The sequence below is a fragment of the Triturus cristatus genome, chromosome 9, assembly GCF_964204655.1.
Source record: "Triturus cristatus chromosome 9, aTriCri1.1, whole genome shotgun sequence".
NCBI lineage: Eukaryota > Metazoa > Chordata > Amphibia > Caudata > Salamandridae > Triturus > Triturus cristatus.
This window is the reverse complement of record NC_140592.1, coordinates 726,014,265-726,040,633: the sequence shown is the minus strand read 5'-3', so window position 1 is coordinate 726,040,633 and position 26,369 is coordinate 726,014,265. Positions and strand designations below refer to the sequence as shown.

The window sequence follows — 26,369 nt, the reverse complement described above, 5'->3', positions numbered from 1 at the left end:
TTAGGAGGACAGTGTAAAATTATTTTCTTAAGAGAACTGGCTCATTGACATAAGTGGTGGGGATCTCCCATAAATGTGGAGATGTTCAGTGTTTGCAAGTAATAACTGTGAAAATTAGTGGTAATATATTCGTCGGGTAATTTTCTTAACTATACTAGTTATCAAACTTCTGCGTTGTGCATCTTCCAAAGTGCCCAGCCCACCACAGACACCGCCAAATTAGCGGTAACAGATCCAGGCAGCCCACAAACTTTTTATTAAAAAGACTGCTTTATTAACTGTAACACAGCAAAATCAAACATGTAACCACTGCCAAAGTGAAGGTATTATCTAGTTTATGTTGAAGGCAATACCACAGTGTATCCAATCCCAAATTTTCTTCAAACTTTACATCATATCCCAAGCACTCATCCCTTACAAAAAACACCTGCCCACCCTCTAGCTCTCAGCTACCCCCCACACCTCAGCGAGTTTGTCAATCTGCTTACTCGGGTCTCCTATTTTCCACCACTTACCTTCACTCCCATACCAGAACTTGTCAATCATCTCAAATAGAAAGCAATTACTCCCTCTTGCCCGGGTACGATAAATATTTAAGGAGGTGTGGATCTTAATTTGAAAATGAAAACCTGTGTTGCTTTTCTCTCTGATGGGATATCCTTGCACACTTTCCAGTGATGCCTTTCAAAAACATTTGAGGCTACAACTGCACAATAAAAGCGTTTCCAGCAAATACAAGAACTGCTACAGGCTACAAACAGTACCAGTATGTTTTCCATGTCTTTGTGACAAGTAACAGTTGTCATCAGCAGTAAGGCAAGTGCTCCAGAAACTAAAACTCCTCTTGTAATGGAAGTTCAGTGAGTTTTCAATTAATCAAAAAGTAGATGGTCTTTAAAAATCAGTTCTGAACGTAGATTTTGCACCTCTGTCCTGAACACGGTTTAATACAATTTAAAAAAGCTTTATAATAAAAATAAAAATAAAAAATCAATCAATGGTCAATTTCCATTGCAGTTTCCTTAAAAGTTTCATGATTTAAGCACTTAAAAGGCATCTGGTTTCGGAGTACCTTTCCAGCCTGATAAGCAAGCTACTATAAAACAGTCATGGCAACCTGCAGAACTGTTTGTTTGGTTGGCTAATTAGTGAACAATGCTCGCCAACGCCCACTATTCATGAGAAAACCTTGGAAGCGTTTCAAAATTGAATCATGCCTGCTACTACTAATCATAATTTTCTTATCCCTCTCGGAAGGCGTGTTAAAAAAGTATTCCATACGGGTTAAGATGTACTATGAAACAGAGAAGACGAAACAAAGAAATTCAGACTGGCAAAAGATAAGAAGAGGTCTAGGCATATACCGTGCTCTTTTTTTGGGAAACACCACCTTTTAGAGTAGTCCAAGAGAAATTGTTGTATTCCATTTAACAAGATAAGCTGTAACTGGTGCTCAATGTTGAGCAAAGGGCTGGTGCTGATAGAGGTCGTCTTCATGCTAGTAAGATGTTTTCCCATTTGTAACACCGGAATAGACCATTGTTTGTTTTTATTCTACCTCCACCAATGAACACAAGTCCCCCACATTCATACCCTAATGCCCACAGTATGATTATTAAAATATAAATATGCCCCAAAAAGAAGCAGAAGCAGCTGATGGAAAGTAGTAGTTGCGGACCCACATGTTCAATAAGTTGCCCAGAATAGTCTTCTTGCTTTTGAAGTTGACCAGACTTTGGAGTGTGAAAGCAGACAAGAGACTCCAGTGTAGAGGGCTCCAAACTCCTTTGTACTTTACTCAATTAGTTTCTTGGCCTTGAAGAAGAGGCGGAGGTAGAAGACTTGCCATGTGGCCAGGCCCACAAGACACAGCATGGAGAACACACTGAAGTAGAGGACACGGAGACTTGTGGAGTCTGCAATGAGGGAACAGGAGCAAAACTGAGTTCCAAAAGGAAAAGTGAGAACATCAGACAACAGCAATGCTTAAATGGCATGTTAATGCATTATATTGGGCACCAGCAACTGAGGTATTACAGCAGTGCAACTACTCCTAGCAGTGTTTATGTAGTCAAAGCTTCAGACCTAACAGATGTTCCTTGACAATGCTAGACCACCATCAGGAGGACAAAATTCTGCTATTTGTTGACACAGAACCACAACAGTGTAAGCTAATTCACAGCTGATCTCAGTCAGCTCTATAGGTCAAAGCAGTTATGCATGGTCACTGCTATAAAACAATATCAGCATTTGATTAATTGAGTAGTGACCGCTCAGAAAAAGGAAGGCGGCGGTGTCAGCCATGTTCTTTTGAGACATCAACATCCTTTTGAGAGAGCTTCTTCCAACAATAACCGCGAAGGCTCCACCAGAGTGACGGTTGTCTTAGCCTTTTCAATGCAAGATGAACCAGCAGCACCTTGTCTGTGCCAAAGAGCTAAGCAGCACCTGGTTCCTTTGGAAGCAACAGGACCCAGCAGCATTATCTTCTGGCCAACTGTGCCATCAGAGCTTTAAAGTTCTAAGAGCCCATCCTCAGTGGCTGAGGTTGAGCTACAAAATAAAAAACTTGTAGGAGCGTTGGATAGCAGTATAGGGAACTGGCCGTGGATGGTTTATCCCAGCAATGCCATCCAAGTGCTTTAGACCCTAACAGTGTAGGTTTCCTTTAGAAGTGTGCAGGGATACAGAACACCTGGAGGTTCAGCTGACTCAGCAGCAAACTGCTCAAGCACTGTGTGCTTCCTCCTAGCGCTAGAAAATATTAACTGTGAGCTTCCACTACCCTGCGGCCACCTAGGGTTACAAAACTGAGAGACTTTTCTACCAGCACTTTCATCATATATATACAGTTTGAGCAGGGCTAGCTTTGTCAACAGTGTCTTATCAGCGTTATGGGGCCCCAGAAGTGTGAGCTTCCTTATAACTGATCAATCACAGAGCTGGGAATGCCAGCAGGGCAAGCTTCCCCTAGCAATGCACGTTTCAGCTACCTCCTTTATTAGGGCCATTAGTGCTAATCAATCAATCATAGCATTTGTAGAGCGCGCTACTTACCCGTGAGGGTCTCAAGGCGCTGGGGGGTGGTGGATGCTGCTACTGCTCGAGGTCTTGAGGAGTCGTCTGAAGGACAGCAGGTCTTGGGTCTGCCGTAGGTGGATGGGGAGGGTGTTCCAGGTCTTGGCGGCGAGGTGGGAGAACGATCTGCCACCGGAGGTCGCTCTTTGGATGCGGGGGACTGTGGCCAGGGCGAGGTCGGCAGAGCGGAGCTGGCGGGTGGGGGTGTAGAAGCTGAGTCGACTGTTGAGGTACGCTGGTCCAGTGTTGTGGAGTGCCTTGTGTGCGTGGGTGAGGAGCTTGAAGGTTATCCTCTTGTTGACAGGGAGCCAGTGCAGGTCTCTAAGGTGGTGTGTGATGGGGCTGCGGTGAGGGATGTCGAGGATCAGGTGTGCAGAGGCGTTCTGGATAGGTGCAGAGGCGTTCTGGATGCGTTGAAGCCGTTTCAGGAATTTGGCCGAGGCTCCTGCGTAGAGAGTGTTTCCGTAGTCCAGCTTGCTGCTGACGAGGGCCTGGGTGACCGTTCTTGTTTCGGTGGGGATCAACCTGTAGATAATCCCCCGTCAGTGCTATAGGATCACAGTGTAATCTTTCTCCAAGCAGTGCCTTTCTTGTGCTACAGGAGCCAGACATGAAAATTTCCTCTGGCAATGCCTAATCTAACCATGCACAAAATGGGTTACAAAGCTCCAGCTGCAAACGCATTAGTGGCATATCAGAAATCTAGGACTTTAGGCAAATTAGGGCAAGGCCTGAGCGAAAACGTAATCAAGCCGAAGTAATTGGGATGTTTTTGGTAATTTCACGTAACAGAATTTATGCGAAATTACTGAGATTATGCCACATCACATAATAGAGGGAGAAATTTAAACACGCAATGTAACGTTCACTTAATTTTTTAATGCAATTAGTGTTTCAGGTAGATAATTTACTAAAGCGGACTGTTCAGGTATTTTGTGAGTGCAAAACTACAAATTTAAATGCACGCGGAGAGTTTTCAAAGTGAGCAACCAGAAGTAAACTCGAAATTAGATTTTTGAGTTTAACTTTTACCACAACTGACCATGTCACTTTCTGAGCAAGAGATGCATTTCGCGTAATTTTGTAATAATATTGCATAATAACGCTGCACGAAATTGGGCGAGTTACGCCCATCTCTAATTAGGGCTGTCTTATTTATTAATTAAGCCTAAAACAATGCGTTTTTCTCTAACAGCATGCAGCCACCCCATAGCAAATGGGATGTAGGAAGAAAAAACTGAGGTAGTTAGATGCAACTAATCAAAGCCAGGGAAAGACATTCCACGTGTATACAAGAAAACTGCACACAACTCCCTTCCGCCCATTTTCATACTGCCATCCATGGAACCACTCCTGCCTCATGAAAGTAAAGTCTGTCACATAGAACCCACTCCGCATCTTGCAATGAAGAAACAGTGATTGGCACTTACCATTGGTATCTCTCATCTCCTCTTCACGCTGCTTCATGTAAACAAAATCCTTCACAATGGATTCCGACATGTCCTCCAGGCGCCTCAGCTCCACCTCAAGGGGCTTCAGTTTTTCTGCCTTCGCTAACTGCAAAGGAGGAAAACAGAGGTAGTCAAGTTGAGGGAGTGTAGCCGTTAGTATTAATAGATATATCGAACAAGCTCAGTTATTAATGACCCTGCGGTCTCCCTCAATTCGTACAGCATTGCTCTTCCAAACTTATAAGCCACATCCACCCTTTATTACTATGGTTATTGGATGTATTCTTGTAGTGGTGCCAAAGACGAGGCCAGTAGCCACAGAGAGTGTGGCCTCTTCTGAAAGAAAACGGCTGCAAGGGTTGCATAAAGGGTAGTTTCATTTCAAATAAAACCATTATAAAAATACCAGCCCAAGACAGACGTGAGGAATTTCCCAAATTGTTGGATTTCGATATGCCTGCTCTAAAATACAATTACATTACTTAATCACAGGGCATCCTTTTTTCAGAAGACAGTCTTTTATGTTATAATTAAGGCTCCCTGTTTTCCATTTCTAATGATTTTTACAGATAAATACAGACAGAAAACATTCATGTTCTTGTCTGTATTTATTTTTTAAATGTCGATAAAAACGGAAATTGGGTTGCTTTTTGAGTAATTCTAAATACTGTCTGCCATGACTGCCAGGCCAATAGCTGTGTGAATTGATAGGTAAGGGGATTAAGAAAAGAGAGGATTTTTTGTAAAGATCCTTTAACACCAGTAGATATGCACATGGTTGATACTGAAATTTGCATATTTTGATAAAAGTGCATTGATTCATCTTCTGCGGGTGTTTACAGTATTGAAACATGGCAGGGATTCAAGAATGAGTGCATATTTATTGGTTAAATAAATGTGGTAATATACTAATTTCTGCTTAATTATTCGTCAAAACCCAAAATAAATATGGATAAATAAAGATAAAATAAACAAAAAATAAATATGGATGATTACAGGCGGAAATGTCAAAAGAATAAATATCCTAAAACCATGAGCCCTAGTTATGCATGAAAAATTTGACAAATATCAAAGAACATCGATTGTCTGAAAAACATATATCCATATTTCAAAACATTGTGCCTCAAAGTTCCAGGTTAATTTTAGGAAAGCCTTTGTAATTTGCTCCATATATTCTGAAGACACGACCACTTGCAAATGGAGATCCATAATTATTCTGTTTGACCCTCCAAATTAATTTTCATACAGTTGACACATAAGTTGAATAGCGCAGTGGTACACATTTATTTCCTCTGCCTCTCCTAAAGAGCAATTTTAATCACTGCTTTTTGTCAGTTTACCAGGTGACTAACTTTCATGAAGTCTCTTGGGATTAGGCTGCACCGTCCATGCGTTTCAATGCGTGCTGGTCTTTTATGAGCCTCGCAACATCAAACTAACCAGATATAATAGGGCAGTCTTGAAATCAGAGTTTTGAATCAAGTGGCGATGATAAACCAAAGCCTTTTTGTTTTTTAGGATGGACGTTTAGAACCCGACTCCAACAGGACAAAGAGAGAGGACCACCTCCTTTAAGTGAAAAGTGCTCATTGTGCCACCGTTCTGCAGCCACTGTCCTGGTGGGTCTAAGGTGATGGTCAGAATTTAGAATTGGTCCAAGGATTGGACCGGTCTCTTTTAACTCCTTGCTCGCATCTACCAACGCTTTCCCCAGAAGCAACTGGAAACAGATATCACACTAGGAATCCCCTTCATTAGACAGTGGTAAGCCTTGTATCTAAGGCATTGAGGCTTGTCTAGTTCAATACACTGCCAAGCCTCAAAATAAAGCCCTTGTGCAACGAGAAGTGCCATTAAAAGATCGAAGTTATGTGACAGAGAATAATAGCAATAGAGTGCATCAGAGCTTCTTGAAGTCTCATCTACCCAACTACATGGCAGCCCAAAGGCCAAGGATGTGAATTTCAACTTCGGCACATTCATGACAAGCATGCACCCACCTATCCCCATATGACATGACACCTTTGTGTACCTCAATATAGTTCTTTGCCTCCACCCCATGCTTGATGTCCAGCGTGATCAACTGGTCAGAGAGATGCAGCTGTCCTGGAATTCAGAAGACAAGAATTAAATATTTAAGCAAGTGCAGCAGCAAAACAGTGTCCAACAGTATTGATTGATTACTATGCTTTATTCGGTTTGTACAAGTACAACCATATAACAACATACATCAATACAGTTAGAAATCATATTTAAGTAAGCTAAATAATGAAACGTTTAAAATTACATCACTATCCATGCCGATATTGTTAAATCAATAAGGTATATCACTTTTGGGTACAGAGTTAAATTTGGTCACTGTATACATTTTAGCAGTAATTGTTAAGGAGGAAGTTAGTTCACTTTAGACATTTTAGCAGCAATTTGTTTGTGATAAGGGTTTGTGCAAACGCCAGTGCAAAAATAAATACACATACAAACAATATAACTCAACAGTAAATCACGAATAGTCATAGAATGTAACGGCCAACGGGTGAACGGGGATAACGAAGGGAAGAAATCATATAATTATTGATTTCCTGTGCCAAATACATTTTAGAATGTAGGTGGCCACACGATAGCACACATTCGGGGAAGCCAAATCAAACAACAATTGTATTGCGGCTCTTGTATTGTACATATTATGTTCTAAAAACAGTTGCTTCAAATAAAACTTTCTAAAACCAGTATAAAAATTACAAAAAAGTAAAAAGTGGCAGATGCTCTGTTTAGATTTCCCATCGCATGGGCACAGACATAACCCGGGTTTTTTTACGGTAGGGAAAGCCACCAAATGGTGGACTATTCCCAGCCTCAGGCGTGCTAGAACAAAGCGATGAGAATTAATGCTAACGAATGTAAGATAGGATGGGAGTCTTGTGCTAAGGTTGTACTCCAAGTATAATTTGAACGTACTTTGCATTGCATACTCCTTCATTCTGGTCCCTTTTGCATGATCCAAATAGGTGGTTTTGAGGTCACGCTTTGTTAAAACCGATTCTGTTAAAATATCTTTAAAAATATCCTGACTGTGAGAAAGTGGCTCTGTATATACTGTTCCCTAATGGGTACAGGGTGTACAGAGTCCACAGTCCCCCAGAGGCTGATAGAGGTCAAAGTTAGGTATGACCTTACTCTCAAAAGTGGTAGCTTGGTCGAGCAGTAAGGCAGTACCAGAGGACAGTGTAAAGCATTTATTGTACACACTCAGTCAGCAAATGGTTTCACACACTCAATAACTGAACTCTAGGCCAATGATTTGTATATATAAAATATATGCTTGTTTTATTTTTAGAACCACAAAGGGGGTAAAAATATACTTTCTCAGAATGAGAGGTTGAATATAAATACTTTTGTTTCAAGCAATAAATTTGTGTAAACAGTCACAGTTGGTTGCAATAAACAATCCTATTTCCTAAACATAACAATGCATTGAGCTCAATGGTAAATTCAGGTTATTTGTAATAAATTACTTTTCAGATTACTTTTGGAATTCCAGGTCTGGATCCTAGAACCAGCCTGGGGTCAGTATTCAGAATCAAGTGATGAAAGTCGACTTACTAACTGTAATGATTTTTAAATAATATTTAGCTATTTCAAAAGTTAGCACTTAGAAAATATTTCACAGAAAACATTCAATGGATCTCTATGGCAAGAAATTCAAATTGCAGGTAGAGTACTTTATCGTTACTTTAGTAATCCAGGACTGGGTGCCTAGACCCAGGACTGGGGTCCTTATCAAAAACAGGTAAGTAATTTCGTTTGCAGAAATGGTACGATTTTAAAAGAATATTTCAAATTTGCAAAAATAGACACTTAGAAGAAATTTCACAGAAAAGCAGACAATGGTTTCCTATGGGAGAAAAATGAGTTAGAGGTAAGTATAGTTGTGAGTACTTTTCAGGATCAGGGCTGGGCACCAAGATCCAGCACTGGGAGCTCACCCAGGAACAGGTGAGTAAATTCGTTTTTGTCACTTGGCTGATTTTTGGTGAATTTTTACAGTTTTGAAAAGTTCACACTTAGAAGATTTTTGAAGAAAAAGCCAGTCAATGTTACCCTATGAGGAAAATGAAGTTAGCGGTTTAAGGGTAAGTACTCGACTGGCAGAGTTGAAATTCCGGGCATAGACTCAGGGGTCCCCCAGTGTCAGGTAGGTACAGTTGGTTCACCCTCAGCGGTTTCAGGACGGCCGGGTGCAGAGTGAGTTAGGCCCAATGTTATCCTATGAGGGATAGGGGGGCCTTAGTTGGTGGCTGCTGTCTGGCAAGCCACGCGTCTGTGGGAGCTGGGCTCCTGGTCACTTACTCAGGGCAAGTGGGGAAGTAAGTTAGTGTAGAGAGTGCACTGCCAGGGCCACTCGGGCGGCTGGGTGCAGGGTGCTTTTGAGCCTTCGGGCGCTCAATGGAAATCAATGGGAATGTTCCGGTTTGGAAAAAGGCTGCAGGCTCGGGGACGAGGATGTTTCCGGTGCCACCACCACTTCGAGGGGTAAGTTGGGTAGTTGTAGGTTAGGTGGGTACCCCGGGATTGGGCACAGGGGGCCGCAGGGCGCCGGGTGCAGGGGTGCCTTTTGACGTCGGGAATCTTACCCTCTGGTTGATCGCGGCTGGGGTGGCACTCGGTTCTGAGGCTGCAGGCTTCGTCCAGGATGTCGAGGGGGGTCCTTGGGTGCCGGACTCGGGGTCACAGTCGCCGTGGGGTCGTCCTCAGGGTCTTTGTCCACTCCGGCACTGGCCAGGCTTGGCTGGTGCAGAGTGTGTTGGGTCCGCGGTTCCGGGCTGCTGCCAGGAGTTAGGAATAGGTTTCTCGAGTAGAGCCTCTACTCATGGGAGTCCCAGGGAATCAGAGGTCAAAGGTAGCCAGGTCCTCCGGGGTTTTTGAGGTTGCTGGCCACAAGAGATGCCGCGCTGGAGCAGGAGCAGGTTCGAGGGTCGACAGGCCGGTAGGGCTGGGGCCAAAGCAGTTGGTGTCTTCCTCTTTTTAGCAGCTGCAGGGCAGGTTTTTTTTCTTCTTGCTCTTCTTGTAGGTTTCTATCTGGAATCTGGGGAAGGAAGGTTCAGGGGGCCCCTAAATACTAGATTTAGGGGCGTTACAGGTAGGTGAAGGCCAGGGACCAATGGGTCCTTGTCCTGGGGTGGGTACACCCCCTATCCTGCCTCTCTCCTGTGGGAGGAGGGCAGTAGCCTAATCCTGATAGGGTAGGGCCTCCCATCTTCAAGATGGCGAGAGCCCGGAGATGTGCTTCACCTCGCCTCCCCCACCTGAGGGGTGGGGTGGGCAGGCTGGCACATCCCCTGTCCTTGTATGGGGTTTCCGGCCAAGCTTCCTGCCAGAGTGGGGGGTTGCAGTGGCCTGGGGAAACTCCAACTGGCGGCATGCCTTTGAAGCTTCCCTTTGCTCATCCTGGGGGAGGAGATTTCTCACCTCACCCAGGATGTGCATTGTTGCAGGCCCGGGAGAGCAGGGGCTCTCCCACCCAGGGGTCCAGCAACGTGTCTGCTGTGTGGCAGCCTGGGCAGCCTCAGAGCAGACGTGGATTGTAGGTTAGCTGTAAGGGGGCATCTCTAAGATGCCCTCTGGGGTGCTTAGTACATTAAATCCCACACTGGCATCAGTGTGGGTTTAATGTGCTGAGAAGTTTGATACCAAACTTCCCAGTCTTCAGTGTTGCCATTATGGTGCTGTGGAGTTCGTGTTTGACGAGCTCTCAGCACCATGTACTTGTAAAAGGCAGCACTGTACTTACAGTGCCCAGGAATGGACCTGGGTACTGTAGGGGCACAGGGCTCCTGCTCCTGTGCCCACACCATAGGCATAAGGCACCCAGCCAGAGGGGTGGCTGACATATGCCTTGGCAGTATAGGTAATGGGCATGGCACACAGAGATGTGTGCCATGTCGACTCTTTGTTTTGTCCTGCACCCAGACACTCAGCCTGCAAAGGCAGTGTGTGTGTGTAAGGGTACAGGGCCTCTAAGGGTGGCACAAGGAGTGCTGCAGCCCTTAGAGGCCTTCCCTGGTCACAAGGCCCTGGGTACCTAGGGTACCATTTACCAGGGGCTGACATGTGGCCAGGGTTTGCCAATTGGGAGTTTGTGTGTTTTAAGGAAGGAACATAGGCCCTGGGCACCTGATTGGCAGGAGCCCAGGGCACAACAAGGAAAAGTGCATCAGCTATTAGGCAAAAAAAAGGGGGGGTTACTGCAACAGAAACCCACTTTCTCACACAAGCCCCCCCCAGCCCAAAGGCCAGGAGACTGCTGCCAAAGCTGGGAGAGTCTACCTAGTCTTTCAGGCGAGGAAGAGTTGGGGAAGTGGTTTGAAAGTTGCAGGGCCTACTCTGCCTTACATCCTTCTGCCTAGGTCAATCCCTTTGGGGAGCTGGCCTGTCTTATTAGTTTCAGGACCTAACTCCCAAGGCTCCTCTCCTTGTCTTTTACTGTCCTGGTCCCATCTTTCTATTTTGGGTTTAGAGGTGTATACCTCGGTAGTTTCTAACTTAGCCAGGGCTAGGCCCAGCTTACCCACAGAGGCTACCCACAGCTTGAGCAACCCCACCATGACCAATAAGGTCAGGGGGCCTGACTTGCTATTTGGCAGGGGGTTAGGCCACCATGCCAAGGATAGGGCTGCCATGAAGGCTAACACCCAGCAGAGGCTGCTGACAGCTGTCAGTGCCCAGTACCATACCTTTAGCTCCTGACTGGCAAGTGAGGGGGCTATTTTATAGTTCTCTTTGGGTCCTGGCTGTTGGTCTGTTTGAGGATAGGGGGTCCCTACTCTTGGTAGGGAACACCCCTCCTCTACCCCTTGTTCTGCCACCTGAGGAGCCACTAATTCAGGCTGGACAGTTGCCTGACTAGTCAGGTCTTGCTGTTGGCTAGGGGGGGCTTTACCAGTGCCATTGTGGGAGTTTTCCCTTACTGGGATAGCATCTCCCTGGCTCTCTGGAACTGTGGCTAACAGTTGCCCACCTTTCCTACCCTGTTTCTTCTCATTCTTTTGGGACTCAGCTGCACTGACTGCAGGTTGAGCCCCCACAGGTTCTTTGGGCGAGGCCTGGCATTGGGCCAGCACCTCTCTTTGGCTCAGTTCCACATCTAAGTGATCATTCCCCAAGAGACAATCAAGGGGGAGGTTTTTACTGACTATCACTTTCCTCCATCTAAGGGACCCAGCTGTGGCTAGGGGCACTATAGCCACAGGCCTAACAGTGACTCCCCCTGGGACAGTTCTTACCCTTCTTGTTTCCCCTGAGACATATTGGTGTGGGAATACCAACCTGTCATGTACCACAGTGTGACTGGCACAGGTATCTCTCAGGGCAGTGGCTGGGATTCCATTCACCAGTAGGTGGTGGAAGTGTCTACTTCCTTCTGGGATCTCCAGCTTGCTTCTTGGGCCCATTCCCCAGTTGAAAGCTAGGAGGACTTCCTCATCTGAGGACCCTCCCTCCCAAGCTACACTGGCAACCCCTGGGGCTACACTAGTCACCCCTGGAGCTGTACTAGGAACCTTATTTTTAGGACAGCTAGAGTCCTGGGTGTGGTGTCCAGCCTTCTGACAGTTGAAGCACCATATTCTGTTGGGATCCCAATTCTTACCTTGGTACCCTGGTTTAGTTTGTGAGGTGTCTTTGGGCCCACCCTCCTGGTCAGGTTTTTGGGGGGCTACCTGGGACTCCTTTCTTTTATCCACAAGGGGTTCACTCTCTTTCTTCTGGGGAGGTTTTGGGACCCCTTGGTTCTGGTCCCTCCCAGTGAACGTCCTAGTCACCCTAGTCTTGACCCAGTGGTCTGCTCTTTTTCCCAATTCTTGGGGGGATTTTAGACCTAGGTCTACCAAATGCTGATGCAACTTTTCATTTGTGCAGTTACTCAAAATATGTTCCTTCATGAATAAATTGTACAATCCAGTAAAATCCTGCACACCATGTCCAGCTAACCAACCATCCAGCGTCTTCACTGAGAAATCTACAAAATCAATCCAGGACTGGGTCTGGGTTTTGTGAGCCCCCCTGAATCTAATTCTATACTCCTCAGTGGTGAATCCAAATCCCTCAATCAGAGCTTTCTTCATGAGGTCATAGGATCCTGCTTCTGGCCCAGAGAGAGTCAGAAGCCTGTCCCTGCAGTTACCAGAGAACAGTTCCCACAGGAGTGCCCCCCAGAGAGGTTTCTTTACTTTCCTGATATCACAAGCCCTCTCAAAGGCTGTGAACCATTTGGTGATATCATCACCTTCCTCAAATTTAGGGACAATCCCTTTGGGGATTTTAAGGTCAGAAGTTTCCTCCCTATCCTTGTTTTTATTATTGCTGCCACCATTGATGGGTGCTAAACCCATCTCTCTCCTTTCCTTTTCTAGAGCCAGGAGCCTGGACTCTAGATCTATTCTTTTGGCCAGCCTCATAAGGCTGTCCTCTTCACTGGGGGGACCCCCAGTGTTGTCTCTGGGACCAGAGCCACCTGTGTGGTCTCTAGGTGCCCAGATGCTATGTCTTGAGTTGGAGGGTATGGGTGCCATCTCCTCCCTAGGGAATAGTATGGGGAGGTTGCTGTCCTCCTCTCCTGTTTCCCTTTCCTCATCTGACTGGCCATCACCATGTTCAGATGGGTGGTCTTTAGCATACTCAGCCAGGAGCTCCTGGAGCCCTTGTTTGGTTGGATGCTGACCCATTTGTAAATTTTTGAGTTTACATAAGGACCTCAATTCCTTGAAAGACAAGTGTAAGTAAGGTGTGAGGTCGAGCTCCTCCACCAGGTCCATGTTATTATTATCACTAATAGCTGGGTTTGTTTGAGACATTCTAACCTGACAGTTCTAACCCTCTACCCTGACTATAGTGACTTTTATTTTTCTAAAATTCTAATGGGACTTAAGCAAGGCCCTAGCAAGACTTTTAGTAATTTTGGAAAAACCAATCAGAATTCTAAAGGCAATTTTTAAGAGTTCTGTCGTGTGATCAGATGGTAACCAAGTAGTCCAACAAATGCAAGTTTGTATCCCACCGCTGATCCACCAATGTGAGAAAGTGGCTCTGTATATACTGTTCCCTAATGGGTACAGGGTGTACAGAGTCCACAGTCCCCCAGAGGCTGATAGAGGTCAAAGTTAGGTATGACCTTACTCTCAAAAGTGGTAGCTTGGTCGAGCAGTAAGGCAGTACCAGAGGACAGTGTAAAGCATTTATTGTACACACTCAGTCAGCAAATGGTTTCACACACTCAATAACTGAACTCTAGGCCAATGATTTGTATATATAAAATATATGCTTGTTTTATTTTTAGAACCACAAAGGGGGTAAAAATATACTTTCTCAGAATGAGAGGTTGAATATAAATACTTTTGTTTCAAGCAATAAATTTGTGTAAACAGTCACAGTTGGTTGCAATAAACAATCCTATTTCCTAAACATAACAATGCATTGAGCTCAATGGTAAATTCAGGTTATTTGTAATAAATTACTTTTCAGATTACTTTTGGAATTCCAGGTCTGGATCCTAGAACCAGCCTGGGGTCAGTATTCAGAATCAAGTGATGAAAGTCGACTTACTAACTGTAATGATTTTTAAATAATATTTAGCTATTTCAAAAGTTAGCACTTAGAAAATATTTCACAGAAAACATTCAATGGATCTCTATGGCAAGAAATTCAAATTGCAGGTAGAGTACTTTATCGTTACTTTAGTAATCCAGGACTGGGTGCCTAGACCCAGGACTGGGGTCCTTATCAAAAACAGGTAAGTAATTTCGTTTGCAGAAATGGTACGATTTTAAAAGAATATTTCAAATTTGCAAAAATAGACACTTAGAAGAAATTTCACAGAAAAGCAGACAATGGTTTCCTATGGGAGAAAAATGAGTTAGAGGTAAGTATAGTTGTGAGTACTTTTCAGGATCAGGGCTGGGCACCAAGATCCAGCACTGGGAGCTCACCCAGGAACAGGTGAGTAAATTCGTTTTTGTCACTTGGCTGATTTTTGGTGAATTTTTACAGTTTTGAAAAGTTCACACTTAGAAGATTTTTGAAGAAAAAGCCAGTCAATGTTACCCTATGAGGAAAATGAAGTTAGCGGTTTAAGGGTAAGTACTCGACTGGCAGAGTTGAAATTCCGGGCATAGACTCAGGGGTCCCCCAGTGTCAGGTAGGTACAGTTGGTTCACCCTCAGCGGTTTCAGGACGGCCGGGTGCAGAGTGAGTTAGGCCCAATGTTATCCTATGAGGGATAGGGGGGCCTTAGTTGGTGGCTGCTGTCTGGCAAGCCACGCGTCTGTGGGAGCTGGGCTCCTGGTCACTTACTCAGGGCAAGTGGGGAAGTAAGTTAGTGTAGAGAGTGCACTGCCAGGGCCACTCGGGCGGCTGGGTGCAGGGTGCTTTTGAGCCTTCGGGCGCTCAATGGAAATCAATGGGAATGTTCCGGTTTGGAAAAAGGCTGCAGGCTCGGGGACGAGGATGTTTCCGGTGCCACCACCACTTCGAGGGGTAAGTTGGGTAGTTGTAGGTTAGGTGGGTACCCCGGGATTGGGCACAGGGGGCCGCAGGGCGCCGGGTGCAGGGGTGCCTTTTGACGTCGGGAATCTTACCCTCTGGTTGATCGCGGCTGGGGTGGCACTCGGTTCTGAGGCTGCAGGCTTCGTCCAGGATGTCGAGGGGGGTCCTTGGGTGCCGGACTCGGGGTCACAGTCGCCGTGGGGTCGTCCTCAGGGTCTTTGTCCACTCCGGCACTGGCCAGGCTTGGCTGGTGCAGAGTGTGTTGGGTCCGCGGTTCCGGGCTGCTGCCAGGAGTTAGGAATAGGTTTCTCGAGTAGAGCCTCTACTCATGGGAGTCCCAGGGAATCAGAGGTCAAAGGTAGCCAGGTCCTCCGGGGTTTTTGAGGTTGCTGGCCACAAGAGATGCCGCGCTGGAGCAGGAGCAGGTTCGAGGGTCGACAGGCCGGTAGGGCTGGGGCCAAAGCAGTTGGTGTCTTCCTCTTTTTAGCAGCTGCAGGGCAGGTTTTTTTTCTTCTTGCTCTTCTTGTAGGTTTCTATCTGGAATCTGGGGAAGGAAGGTTCAGGGGGCCCCTAAATACTAGATTTAGGGGCGTTACAGGTAGGTGAAGGCCAGGGACCAATGGGTCCTTGTCCTGGGGTGGGTACACCCCCTATCCTGCCTCTCTCCTGTGGGAGGAGGGCAGTAGCCTAATCCTGATAGGGTAGGGCCTCCCATCTTCAAGATGGCGAGAGCCCGGAGATGTGCTTCACCTCGCCTCCCCCACCTGAGGGGTGGGGTGGGCAGGCTGGCACATCCCCTGTCCTTGTATGGGGTTTCCGGCCAAGCTTCCTGCCAGAGTGGGGGGTTGCAGTGGCCTGGGGAAACTCCAACTGGCGGCATGCCTTTGAAGCTTCCCTTTGCTCATCCTGGGGGAGGAGATTTCTCACCTCACCCAGGATGTGCATTGTTGCAGGCCCGGGAGAGCAGGGGCTCTCCCACCCAGGGGTCCAGCAACGTGTCTGCTGTGTGGCAGCCTGGGCAGCCTCAGAGCAGACGTGGATTGTAGGTTAGCTGTAAGGGGGCATCTCTAAGATGCCCTCTGGGGTGCTTAGTACATTAAATCCCACACTGGCATCAGTGTGGGTTTAATGTGCTGAGAAGTTTGATACCAAACTTCCCAGTCTTCAGTGTTGCCATTATGGTGCTGTGGAGTTCGTGTTTGACGAGCTCTCAGCACCATGTACTTGTAAAAGGCAGCACTGTACTTACAGTGCCCAGGAATGGACCTGGGTACTGTAGGGGCACAGGGCTCCTGCTCCTGTGCCCACACCATAGGCATAAGGCACCCAGCCAGAGGGGTGGCTGACATATGCCTTGGCAGTATAGGTAATGGGCATGGCACACAGAGATGTGTGCCATGTCGACTCTTTGTTTTGTCCTGCACCCAGACACTCAGCCTGCAAAGGCAGTGTGTGTGTGTAAGGGTACAGGGCCTCTAAGGGTGGCACAAGGAGTGCTGCAGCCCTTAGAGGCCTTCCCTGGTCACAAGGCCCTGGGTACCTAGGGTACCATTTACCAGGGGCTGACATGTGGCCAGGGTTTGCCAATTGGGAGTTTGTGTGTTTTAAGGAAGGAACATAGGCCCTGGGCACCTGATTGGCAGGAGCCCAGGGCACAACAAGGAAAAGTGCATCAGCTATTAGGCAAAAAAAAGGGGGGGTTACTGCAACAGAAACCCACTTTCTCACACTGACCAAAGAGAGTCTTATACCAGGAGTGAATGTGTTTTAGCCAGGGGATTTTCGAATGTCGATCAAGTTTGATACAGTCCAAAATTACTTCCTGGGTAAACCTGGTTTCTTCTTTGGCCCATATGGACCGCCATAGGGACAGGGGACGCAATGCAATCAGGTCTGTGACATAATTTATGCCTAGCTCTCTGTGGGTAATCTCATTTGAGGCAGAGACGGGGAGGCATAATAGTCATTTCAGGTACTTATTTTCCTCTTGCTGGATGGACAGGGCAATCTGAGGATTATATCCCCATATCCCTGCTCCATACAGGGCAGAGGACATGCACCTTGAGGTATAGATGGAAATCATCTCTCGGATTCTACGACCCCCCAGTTTAGAGGCGAATCTGAAGATGCAATTTGTATTTCTGGTCATCTTCAGACCAACACAGGATTGCTCCTTTACCCATCTCCCATCTCCTGAAAAGGTAATACCTAAGTAGCAAAAATGTTGGACAGCCTCAAGTTTATCCCCATCTAAAAAGAATGACTTGTTTTTCTTTATTTTCTTGCCACAAGTCATGGTCATAGTCTTACCCTTGTTAATTTTAAGCTTTCTGCCCTGAATAAAAATTTGAAACTTCTCAATTAACTTTTGCAGCCCATTCGCGGTCCTGGAAATCAGGACCGCATCGTCCGCGTATAAAAGGACGGGTATTTGCTTTCCATTGATGATGGGGGCATCAGCATAAGATTCTTGTAAAAATTGATCAACCTGATTTATAAAAAGGGAGAATAAAAGGGGGGCAAGCACGCACCCTTGTCGGATCCCTCTACCAATTTTAAAAAGGGGGGTGCATTCACCGTCTGTTCCGAATCTAACCTTACTTGAAAGACTACTATACATTCTAGCCAAGAGGTGGATGATTTCAGGTGGTGCGCCCATGGCAAGTAGTACTGGCCAGAGCAGTGCGTGTTCCACTAGATCAAATGCGGAACTTAGATCGGCAAAGCACATAAACAAATTCCCCTCCTTGGCTTTAGTGTACTTGCCGATAATAAGTTCAAGGTTCACGCACTGTTCCATGGTTCCATGGTTCCTAGACCCCTTCGAAACCCAAACTGAATAGGCGAAAGAACATTATTGTCTTCGGCCCAGGACTCTAATCTCACCAGAAGTATATGACTCAAAATCTTTAATGACGAGTCTAAAAGTGAAATTGGGCGATAGTTTCGTGCTTCGGCCCTAGAACCCTTTTTAAAGAGTGGCACTAAAATGGATTGACCCCATGAGGTTGGTAACTTATCCTCGATTGCAGCATTAAAATAACGGGTTAAAATGGGGGCCCATAGAACAATCTCAGATTTGAAAAAGTCCACGGGGACCCCGTCCAGACCCGGGGCTTTCCCCCCCTTACTCTTTTCAATTGCCTCAATCACCTCACTTAATGTCACCGAAAACAGTAATTTCTCCCATTTAAAACAGGTTGGTGTATCAGTTAAAACATTAGAATTAAAAACAGAAGAAAAATCAGAGATAAAATCAGAATTAAAAATCCCAGTGAAGTGTGCTATCCAGGCCTGACAACTAACATGCGAGGTTAGTTCAGGGATGTTGTCGTTCTTCAAGAACGGACTATTTACAATGTCCCAAAAAAGTTTATGATCTTTGGTATCTGCAGCCAGATCTAATTTTTCCCATGCCTCGTCCTGCAATTCCTTCTTCCTGGTGGAGAGTGCAATTTTGTAATTATGGCGCTCTTCCCTGATCTTACAAACGTCTCTTGGTGTGGCATCAAGTGAAATTTTTAACGTTTTTAATGACTGAGCACAATGGTCATCAAACCACACCGCCTTGACTTTCCTTGATTTCCGAGGTTTATATGTCAGGGATTTCTCAATGGTTTTTGTAATAGTTAGGAATTTGGATAACAGGATTCGTGGGCATGGTTCCGGCGATAAGCAATACTCGACCTCTCCACAACAATTTATGATCGCGTTGGCAACAAGTTTAGTGGGGTCAACTTTTGTCCATTTCACCCTCTTTCTGCAGCAATATCCTGAATTGGTTGACCAAAGGTATTCCTTTTTATTCCCCAACCCAATAGTTCAACAGTTACACTGTTGTGATCACTGACCGTTTGTTCAATCACCCAAACATTGATATAAGCTACGGAGCAAGATATCATAATATGATCAATAAATGATTGGCTGTTCCTCCCATGGAATGTCGGACATCTAGCATTGTTTGTGTTCTTATTGCATTCTAGGAGGTCCAAGTCATATTTAGCCAATAGGTTATTCAGAGCGCTACCATAGTTGTTATGCGGGAAATGATTATATACACATGTTGTTTCCCTTCCCGAGTACTCCTCCCTATGGCCACATGCCCCCTTGAGTGCATAGGTACATGATTTAATGTTAAAATCTCCTACCCATAGGATGGCAGCAGGTTTGGGTGTACTCAATAAAATCGCATCAATGGCCCGCTCTATGTCAGAAATAAACTTTCCCTGTTTGTGCCCCGCAATGTTATTATAAAAGTTCACTATTATTAAGTCTCTGTATCCGCTATGGGCCATACGCAGAACAGAAGCATGTTTACCTAGAACTACATGATCACTAACACAAAACTCAGTCAGTGCGGTGGATATCAGGGTCACAAGTCCACCCTTGGCTCGACCAGCTTGGGATGCCACAGCCTGCACGTTAAAGGAGGTATAGCCCTCAACGTGTACTTCAGCCCTATCCCAAGTTTCTTGCAGGCAGATAATATCGTAACCCTGTTTAATAAAGTCAGCCCATATGGGGGTGTTTACCTTAGAGGCTAGCCCAGCTATATTCCACGTAATAGCCCTCAGGTTCTCTTCTAAGGCTACTTGGGATGGGTTGGTAACTATTATGACTGATGATATTATTGGGTTTCCCAGGCGATTTTCAGCGGTACATATGGTGGCATCTATCACAGTTGGATCATTAGAACTTCTTACAGTGGTGTCTATTGAAGATTCCTCAACTGTATTAACAGCCATCAGCCTAGGATCCTCAGTTACAGATGGTTCTTCGACAAGGGTATCCCCGAGTCAGTCATTTTCATCTAAAGAATTGAATATCTGAAATCTATTCGATGTTGGGACTGCATATTGACTATAAATGTTAGTTCCCGGCCCAGGGACGTTATGGTTATTAAGGTAGTTAGGGTTTGGCATTCTGAATAAATTCAGTGGTTGCTGTGGAGCATACTGGTTATTTGGGTCATAAAAGGTCAAAGGGTACCCAACTGATTGCGCTGATGCCTGCTGTACTAGTGGATAAGGCGTGTTAATTGCTCTGGGGTGTTTAAAATTCTGCACGGGAATCTTAAATCCCACCAGGTTTCTGTAAAAGTAGTCCAATGGGAGCAAGGTGGTATTGTAATCATTGTCTGAGGGGATGGGCGCGTTCAAGATGGAATCTCTTGCCCATTCGGTGGTTTTGTAATTAATGATTACGCAGTCCCCACTAATTTCCTTTTTACTGGGGCCCAGCCACCCTACCCTTTGGGTTGAGAGGATCTGGCTTGCCCCACTTAAGGGGAATCCACAATTATGAGTAAGCCAGTACAAAATTTTGTTTTTAAGTGTTTCGCTGTTTTCGTATTGGGAGGGTTTAAGTTTTGGGACATTGGCAAGAATTGCCACGTATGGTCTACTTTCTGGCGGGAGATTAATCACTGCAGGGATGATATTATTATAGTGGCTGCGTGCTGGTGGATTCCCGCTTACTGAAGTATGGCCCGTTGGCACTCCTCCTCTTACCCTAGAAAAAGAGGAAGAGGAAGAGGAAGGCCCACTTGTGATGTTACCTAAGGTATAGGTATATAAATTAGTGGGCTTGCCGAGAGCTGCCGTGGGGGTCACATTTCTAGCAGAAGGAAACTGTGATTTAGTTGTGTTTGTGGCAGTCATAGTAACCTTATTCACAGTAGGTACATGCAAAAGGGTTGGAGTAACTTGTGGACCCAGATGTTCAAGAATATCTAATTTAGCTAAACCCAATTTCTCCAGATTTTCCACTTTTTTACATATCTGCTCAAGTTTGTCATTTAGGGGGGCAATAAGGAGCTTCATAGCATCCATAATGTGACCCATTATAGACTCCCCATTGCCTCTAAGACCCAGATTTGAGCTTGACTGTGGTGGTTCTCTTCCATTGGTCTGTTCAAATAATGGCAGAGTTACCTTCTTTCTTCTACCCCTTTGTTTAGCACACCCCCTACTTGGGGCCAGTAATTTTCTATTATGCGTGCGTCTAGGTCTGCGGTGAACAGAGCCGTGATCGGTCGTACTATCGACACAGCTATTATTAAGTGAATCAATTGTGGGGATAGGATCATCATTATCGCAGGAAATCAGGATTGTGCTGGTCTCGGGCGCCTTACTAGGCTCCGGTTCCTCTGATGGTGTCGCAATAATCTGCAAATTAGGACTTAGGGACAACCGGCTATCCCTATCTTGAAACACTGCAGGAAGTGAGGAAGGATCTTCCACATGGGTTGGCACGGCCCCAGGGAGACCTGTGTAAGATTGCATTAATATAGAATCATTTGATAGTGATGTCACATTTATATTATGTTCATTACAATCAGCAGGTTGTAATATCTGCTGAATTAGACAGGTGCTAGGTGGTAACGACAATCGTCTCTCGGTATTTTCGATGGCGTTCGCTACCACCACAATTGTTTGTTGGAGCATGCGATCAATTGCAGTTAGCGTTGGTAGCGGTGTTTTAGTTTGGGCAGTATTCCTTGTAACTGAGCGTGTATGGATAGGCGTTTTTTTAACCGTGTTCTTAGCGGTAGGCTTGGACTCCATGGGGGCCATTTATAGTATACTTATCGATGGGTGGCTGATCGGCCGGGGGTAGTGCCCAGCCCAGACTCCTCAGGCCTCTGAGGGCCACAGAGGGCCCGCCCTTTGCCCGGGCTTAGCCCCGCGCGCGGTCCCGCGACGCGGGAAGGCCAGCCCCTTTAACGGCGCCTCTGGGCGCCAAGCCTCGACACGACTTCCGGTCCAGTCGCGGAGGCTTCTGGGGACTGTAGTCTCTACTCTCCCGCTCTGCGGCAGTCCCGGTGTTGGAGGGCTGCGGCGGGGGGAGGAGACAAAAGGTGCGATGATGGACGCTCGAATCCCTGGGCAAACGAGACTGAAGGCAGGTCAGGATCCCCAGACGGCTGGCAAGCGTGCAGGTGGGCACACGCACGGGACACTGCAAGCTTTGGCGCAACAGTATTGACTAAACAGAAGCTACATTAAGAGAATGATGTGCTAGTATAATTGGCAGCAAATATAATCTCCACTTAACGATCAAGAATCTCTTTTTCATCATGTATACAAAATATTTATGGAAGAAGCAAAGAAAAATTGGATAGTTTTCTGCCTTCGGCCCAGGCATCGCAAGATACTTAAAACACCCAAAGACTGAAGTCGTAAGAAACCAGTACTAACACTGGAGTGGCCTGAGCTCTCTTCGCGCAAATGAAACCAAGCGATCGAAAAGAAAAGTCACAAAAATTGATAATCTGAGACGCCAGGCTATAAGAAATTGGGTTACTGATTGAGAGGGTGAAAGAGGGCTCAACTCAAATTTAACCTGAGTAGACCTACATGGTGTTTGATGTCTTTAACGCAAAAGGGAGACAGCGACATGAATGCTTGGACACTCCATAGTACCTACCTGTAGGTTCATGCCGTTCAAAGCACACCTGGTAAGTATCGAAGTCCTCTGTGGTGAAAGCAAACTTTCCTTTCTTGGCATCTTCCTTGGAGTAGAGAATATGTCCGGACGAATCAGTCACCTTGGAGAAAAGTAAAAACATCCACAGGTAATGAAAGATGACTACGATCAGGATGAAAGACAAAGAAACAAAATAACTTAATGATGCTAGCCATCAATATGTTTAAAAGAACAATCCAAAGACTTTAGGAGACAAGGGTTTTCACCAACACTACCATATGTTTAAAAGAATGACCCAAGTACTTTAAGAAACAAGGGTTTTTACCAACACTACCACGCCTCCATACTGACGTTATTCAATTCTACGCCAAAGTCTATCTTTAAAAGACAAATCAGATGTTTATTTAGAACATAACGTAAACTGATCCAAAAGAAAAAGAAACAACAGCAGTGCTAGTTCAAATGCCATTTGAATGAAATAGGCAATGTTTATTACTTAATCGGATAAGCAGTTCCTCTCCATTTACTAATGTAAAGACATTTTCAGTGTTAAAGTGTTTGTTACCACACTGCTTGGCTAAATATAGGGGGAATCTGATGGCTCCTGTTCTCAGTAAAACCCCAGGGGACAACATCCTCACATGCCGCTGCACCCGTATGACTATGAGTTATGCTTCACCTCCCCTAGTAACAAGGGTAATCAGTCCCACCCAGAACAGACCAACAATACTAACTGGAGTACAAACCAAAATCAGAATAAAGGAGGGGTCAAGGGAGTACCAAATACAGAAAAATGCAGACAAAAAAACCCCAAGATTAACTGTTATAATCTGTACTTGGTATGCCCCACCACCTCCCTTCCACTTAAGTAGTACTGGCAAGGCATAGTTAAATATGGCCACTACAAATATGTCTCAACCACTCCCTTTCCTCAATGAAGTGGGGGAGCCCCTTTTACAGTGGAAACAATGGTTTGTACTCATGGAGTCATACTTAATCGCAATTGGTGGGGAGAGATTCTCGTCCCTGCATAAACTACATACCCTACTTCATAATTTAGGGATTGTAGACCGCAAACCCTACAATAACATTTCAGCATCTGCAGAAGCGGATGAAGATAGTGACGATGATGACAATGTGTACTTAGTCCCGGTTAACAGACTAGAAAAGCATTTTGGTAAAACCATTAATGTTGTGTTAGAAAGACACAAGTTCTTTTCTAGGGTGTGGCGCCACGGCCAGGGCGACTGACTCCGGAATCTGGGGATCACGGTTAGATCCCCGGCGGCAGATTAGCCCAGCACCATGTGACTCTGGGCAATAGCTTGCTTAATCTTCCCGACAGCCCCCAGCGCCTAGAGACCCTTACGGGTGACTGTTCGCGCTTTACAAATGTGGACTATAGGGTACAGGGCAAGAATGAGAAAGTTAAAACGTATGTTGCGGCTTTGAAGGGTCTGGCAAACACATGTGAGTTTGAAGCCTTACAAGATTCTCTTATTAGAGATCAGTTGGTCAGATGCACCAATAACACTAAAATAGAGGAGAGGTTCTTAGTGGCCAACCCAGATCTCAAACAGGCCATTGAGATAGCAGTTGGAATTGAGCACACTGCAGATTGTATGGTAGCAATTGAGGGAGGATGGGGACAAAGACGCAGATGTTAATGCAATAAGTAAACAAGAGGTCAGCAAAGAGAGCAAGAGTAAAGTACCCAACGTTCTTCCCGCAGGCACCAAGCTTAAATGTTACAGATGCGGGAGCCCCAGTCATCTTGCTAACTATGTAGGGTGCCAAGCCAGATCAGTCACATGTCACAAATGCGGGAGAAGGGGTCACTTGGCCAGGGTCTGTAGAGATCAACGTTCCAAAGCCGTACTGTCCATTGAACAAGAACCTCCCCAAGAAACCAAACATGTGTTTTAACTGCAAAACTCTGATAGAACTACTGATTTCCCATCTTGTACTATCACTTTGGATAAGAGAGAAGTGACCGTCTTTGCAGATTCTTGCTCACCCTATACTTTGGAGGAAGCCGAGATGTTTACTAAACTGTTTCTCTCGTGGCAACAAGACATGCAGCCTCCCGACATTCATCCAGGGGGTTACAATGGTGACCCCATACCCTTGAAAGGTATGACTACCATGAACATAGGGTTCAAAGGAAGGAGTACTGTTGGTAAAATCTACATCACACAGAAGGGATCCAACTTGGTATCAAGTTAGACCCTAATAGTCCTGACCAAGTTCTGTTAGTAGATCCGTCAGTAGTGAGCACAGAGGTTTGTAATGATTTCCCTAAAGTCTTTACTGATAAGCTAGGGCTACTAAAAAAAACTACTAACACTCCATCAAGCTTAAGACCAATGCTAGACTAGTGGCTCACAAAGTCAGGCCCATACCACACATGATGCAAACACCCATCCAAGTCGAGTTAGACAGACTTTTGTCACAAGGGGTGATTGAACTCATAGAAAGCTCACAGTGGTTGGCCCCCATCGTTCTTACCACCAAGGCGTCCAGAAAGGAGATTTTATTATGTGTTGACTTGAGGGATTTAAATGGAAACATCTGGGTGGACAGGCATCCCTTGCCCCACATACATGAGGTTCTTACCCTTATCAAAGGTGCAAGTTGTTTCAGTGTGCTAGACCTCTTAACCGCCTACCACCAGGTCGAGCTGCACCTTGACTCCCGCCACTTAACCTCGTTCATAACTCCTCTTGGGGGGTTCCATAACATTTGCATTTTGGTTTCAGCAGCCGCTGTCTTTTAGAGGGTCATGCAACATGTACTGAAGGATCTCCTATGTACCCTATGCTTTCAGGACGATATTCTCATCTACTATACATAAATCTAGTATTGCCTTCTTAGATTTAAACATATTGCACGAAGATGGGAAATTGTACACTTCATTACATAGGAAACTTACGGAACGTAACACGCTACTTGCCTATGATAGTCACCACCCACGTGCGTTAAGAGATGGCTTACCCCACGGACAGTTTTTGCGACTACGTCGCAATTGTACTAAGAAAGAAGATTACATGAGGGAGGCGAATGTGTTACGAGAAAAATTGTTAACTAGGGGATATCCAAAGAAGTTGGTAAAAAATTCCCTAAAAAGAGCTTGGTTCTGCCCTAGAGAAACACAACTCACTCCAAAAGAAAAATCTAGAGTAATCAAACTAATCTGTGTTACAACCTTTAGTATACACACGAATCAGATTCGGAAACTAATTACAAAAAATTGGTATATCATCAAAAGTATAGATTTCAGCATAGATGCCCCGATGTTTGCCTTCAAAAGAGGCAAGAATATAAAAGATCATCTCATCAGATCATCAACAAGTTAAAGCGCGGATAGGACAACATCGGAGTAGGATTAGAAATTTGGTCCCTAACGCTCCTTTAGTAAACCATTTCTCAGAGAAAGGGCACACAGCAAATGATATCCGCTGTCAAGTGATAGACAAAGTGGCTGCTTCTATTAGAGGCGGAGATCTATCACAGATACTTCAGAGATTAGAGTGCCGCTGGATCGAACGCACTAACTCGATTGCACAAGGGTTAAATTCTGCTGAGGATTGGTGTGGGTTTGTTACTACCCTTGCTTGAATGAGTTTTTTAATTGTTATGGCCTTGTATATTCTGTCCCATTCAGCCAAATGTATTATTTTGGAGGTTGTCCAGCCCATATAATACTCTGATTTATTCATCAATATCTGGCAAAATACAAACAAACAGAATTTGTAGTTTAAACTACTTATGCCGATAAAAGACGGTACATCTGTGTCTATGCATTAAGTAATACTGCTAACAAAATGTTGATTCTGGTGTAATACTGAGAACTAATGTTATATGTGTTTAGTTTAC

At 45.3% G+C, this 26,369-nt stretch overlaps 1 protein-coding gene across 1 annotated transcript in view; it reads right to left on the bottom strand.

The window, feature by feature from the left end:
• Positions 1-251: 251 nt before the first annotated feature.
• LOC146798613 (transmembrane emp24 domain-containing protein 10-like) overlaps positions 252-26,369 on the bottom strand; it is a 44,406-nt gene continuing 18,288 nt past the window's right edge. The window contains exons 2-5 of the mRNA XM_085625921.1: positions 22,494-22,614; positions 6,562-6,635; positions 4,509-4,635; positions 252-1,916 (exon numbers count right to left, since the gene is read on the bottom strand). Coding sequence (XP_085482047.1) covers positions 1,795-1,916; positions 4,509-4,635; positions 6,562-6,635; positions 22,494-22,614 — 444 coding nt within the window. The 3' untranslated portion in view covers positions 252-1,794. The remainder of the gene's footprint in view (positions 1,917-4,508; positions 4,636-6,561; positions 6,636-22,493; positions 22,615-26,369) is intronic.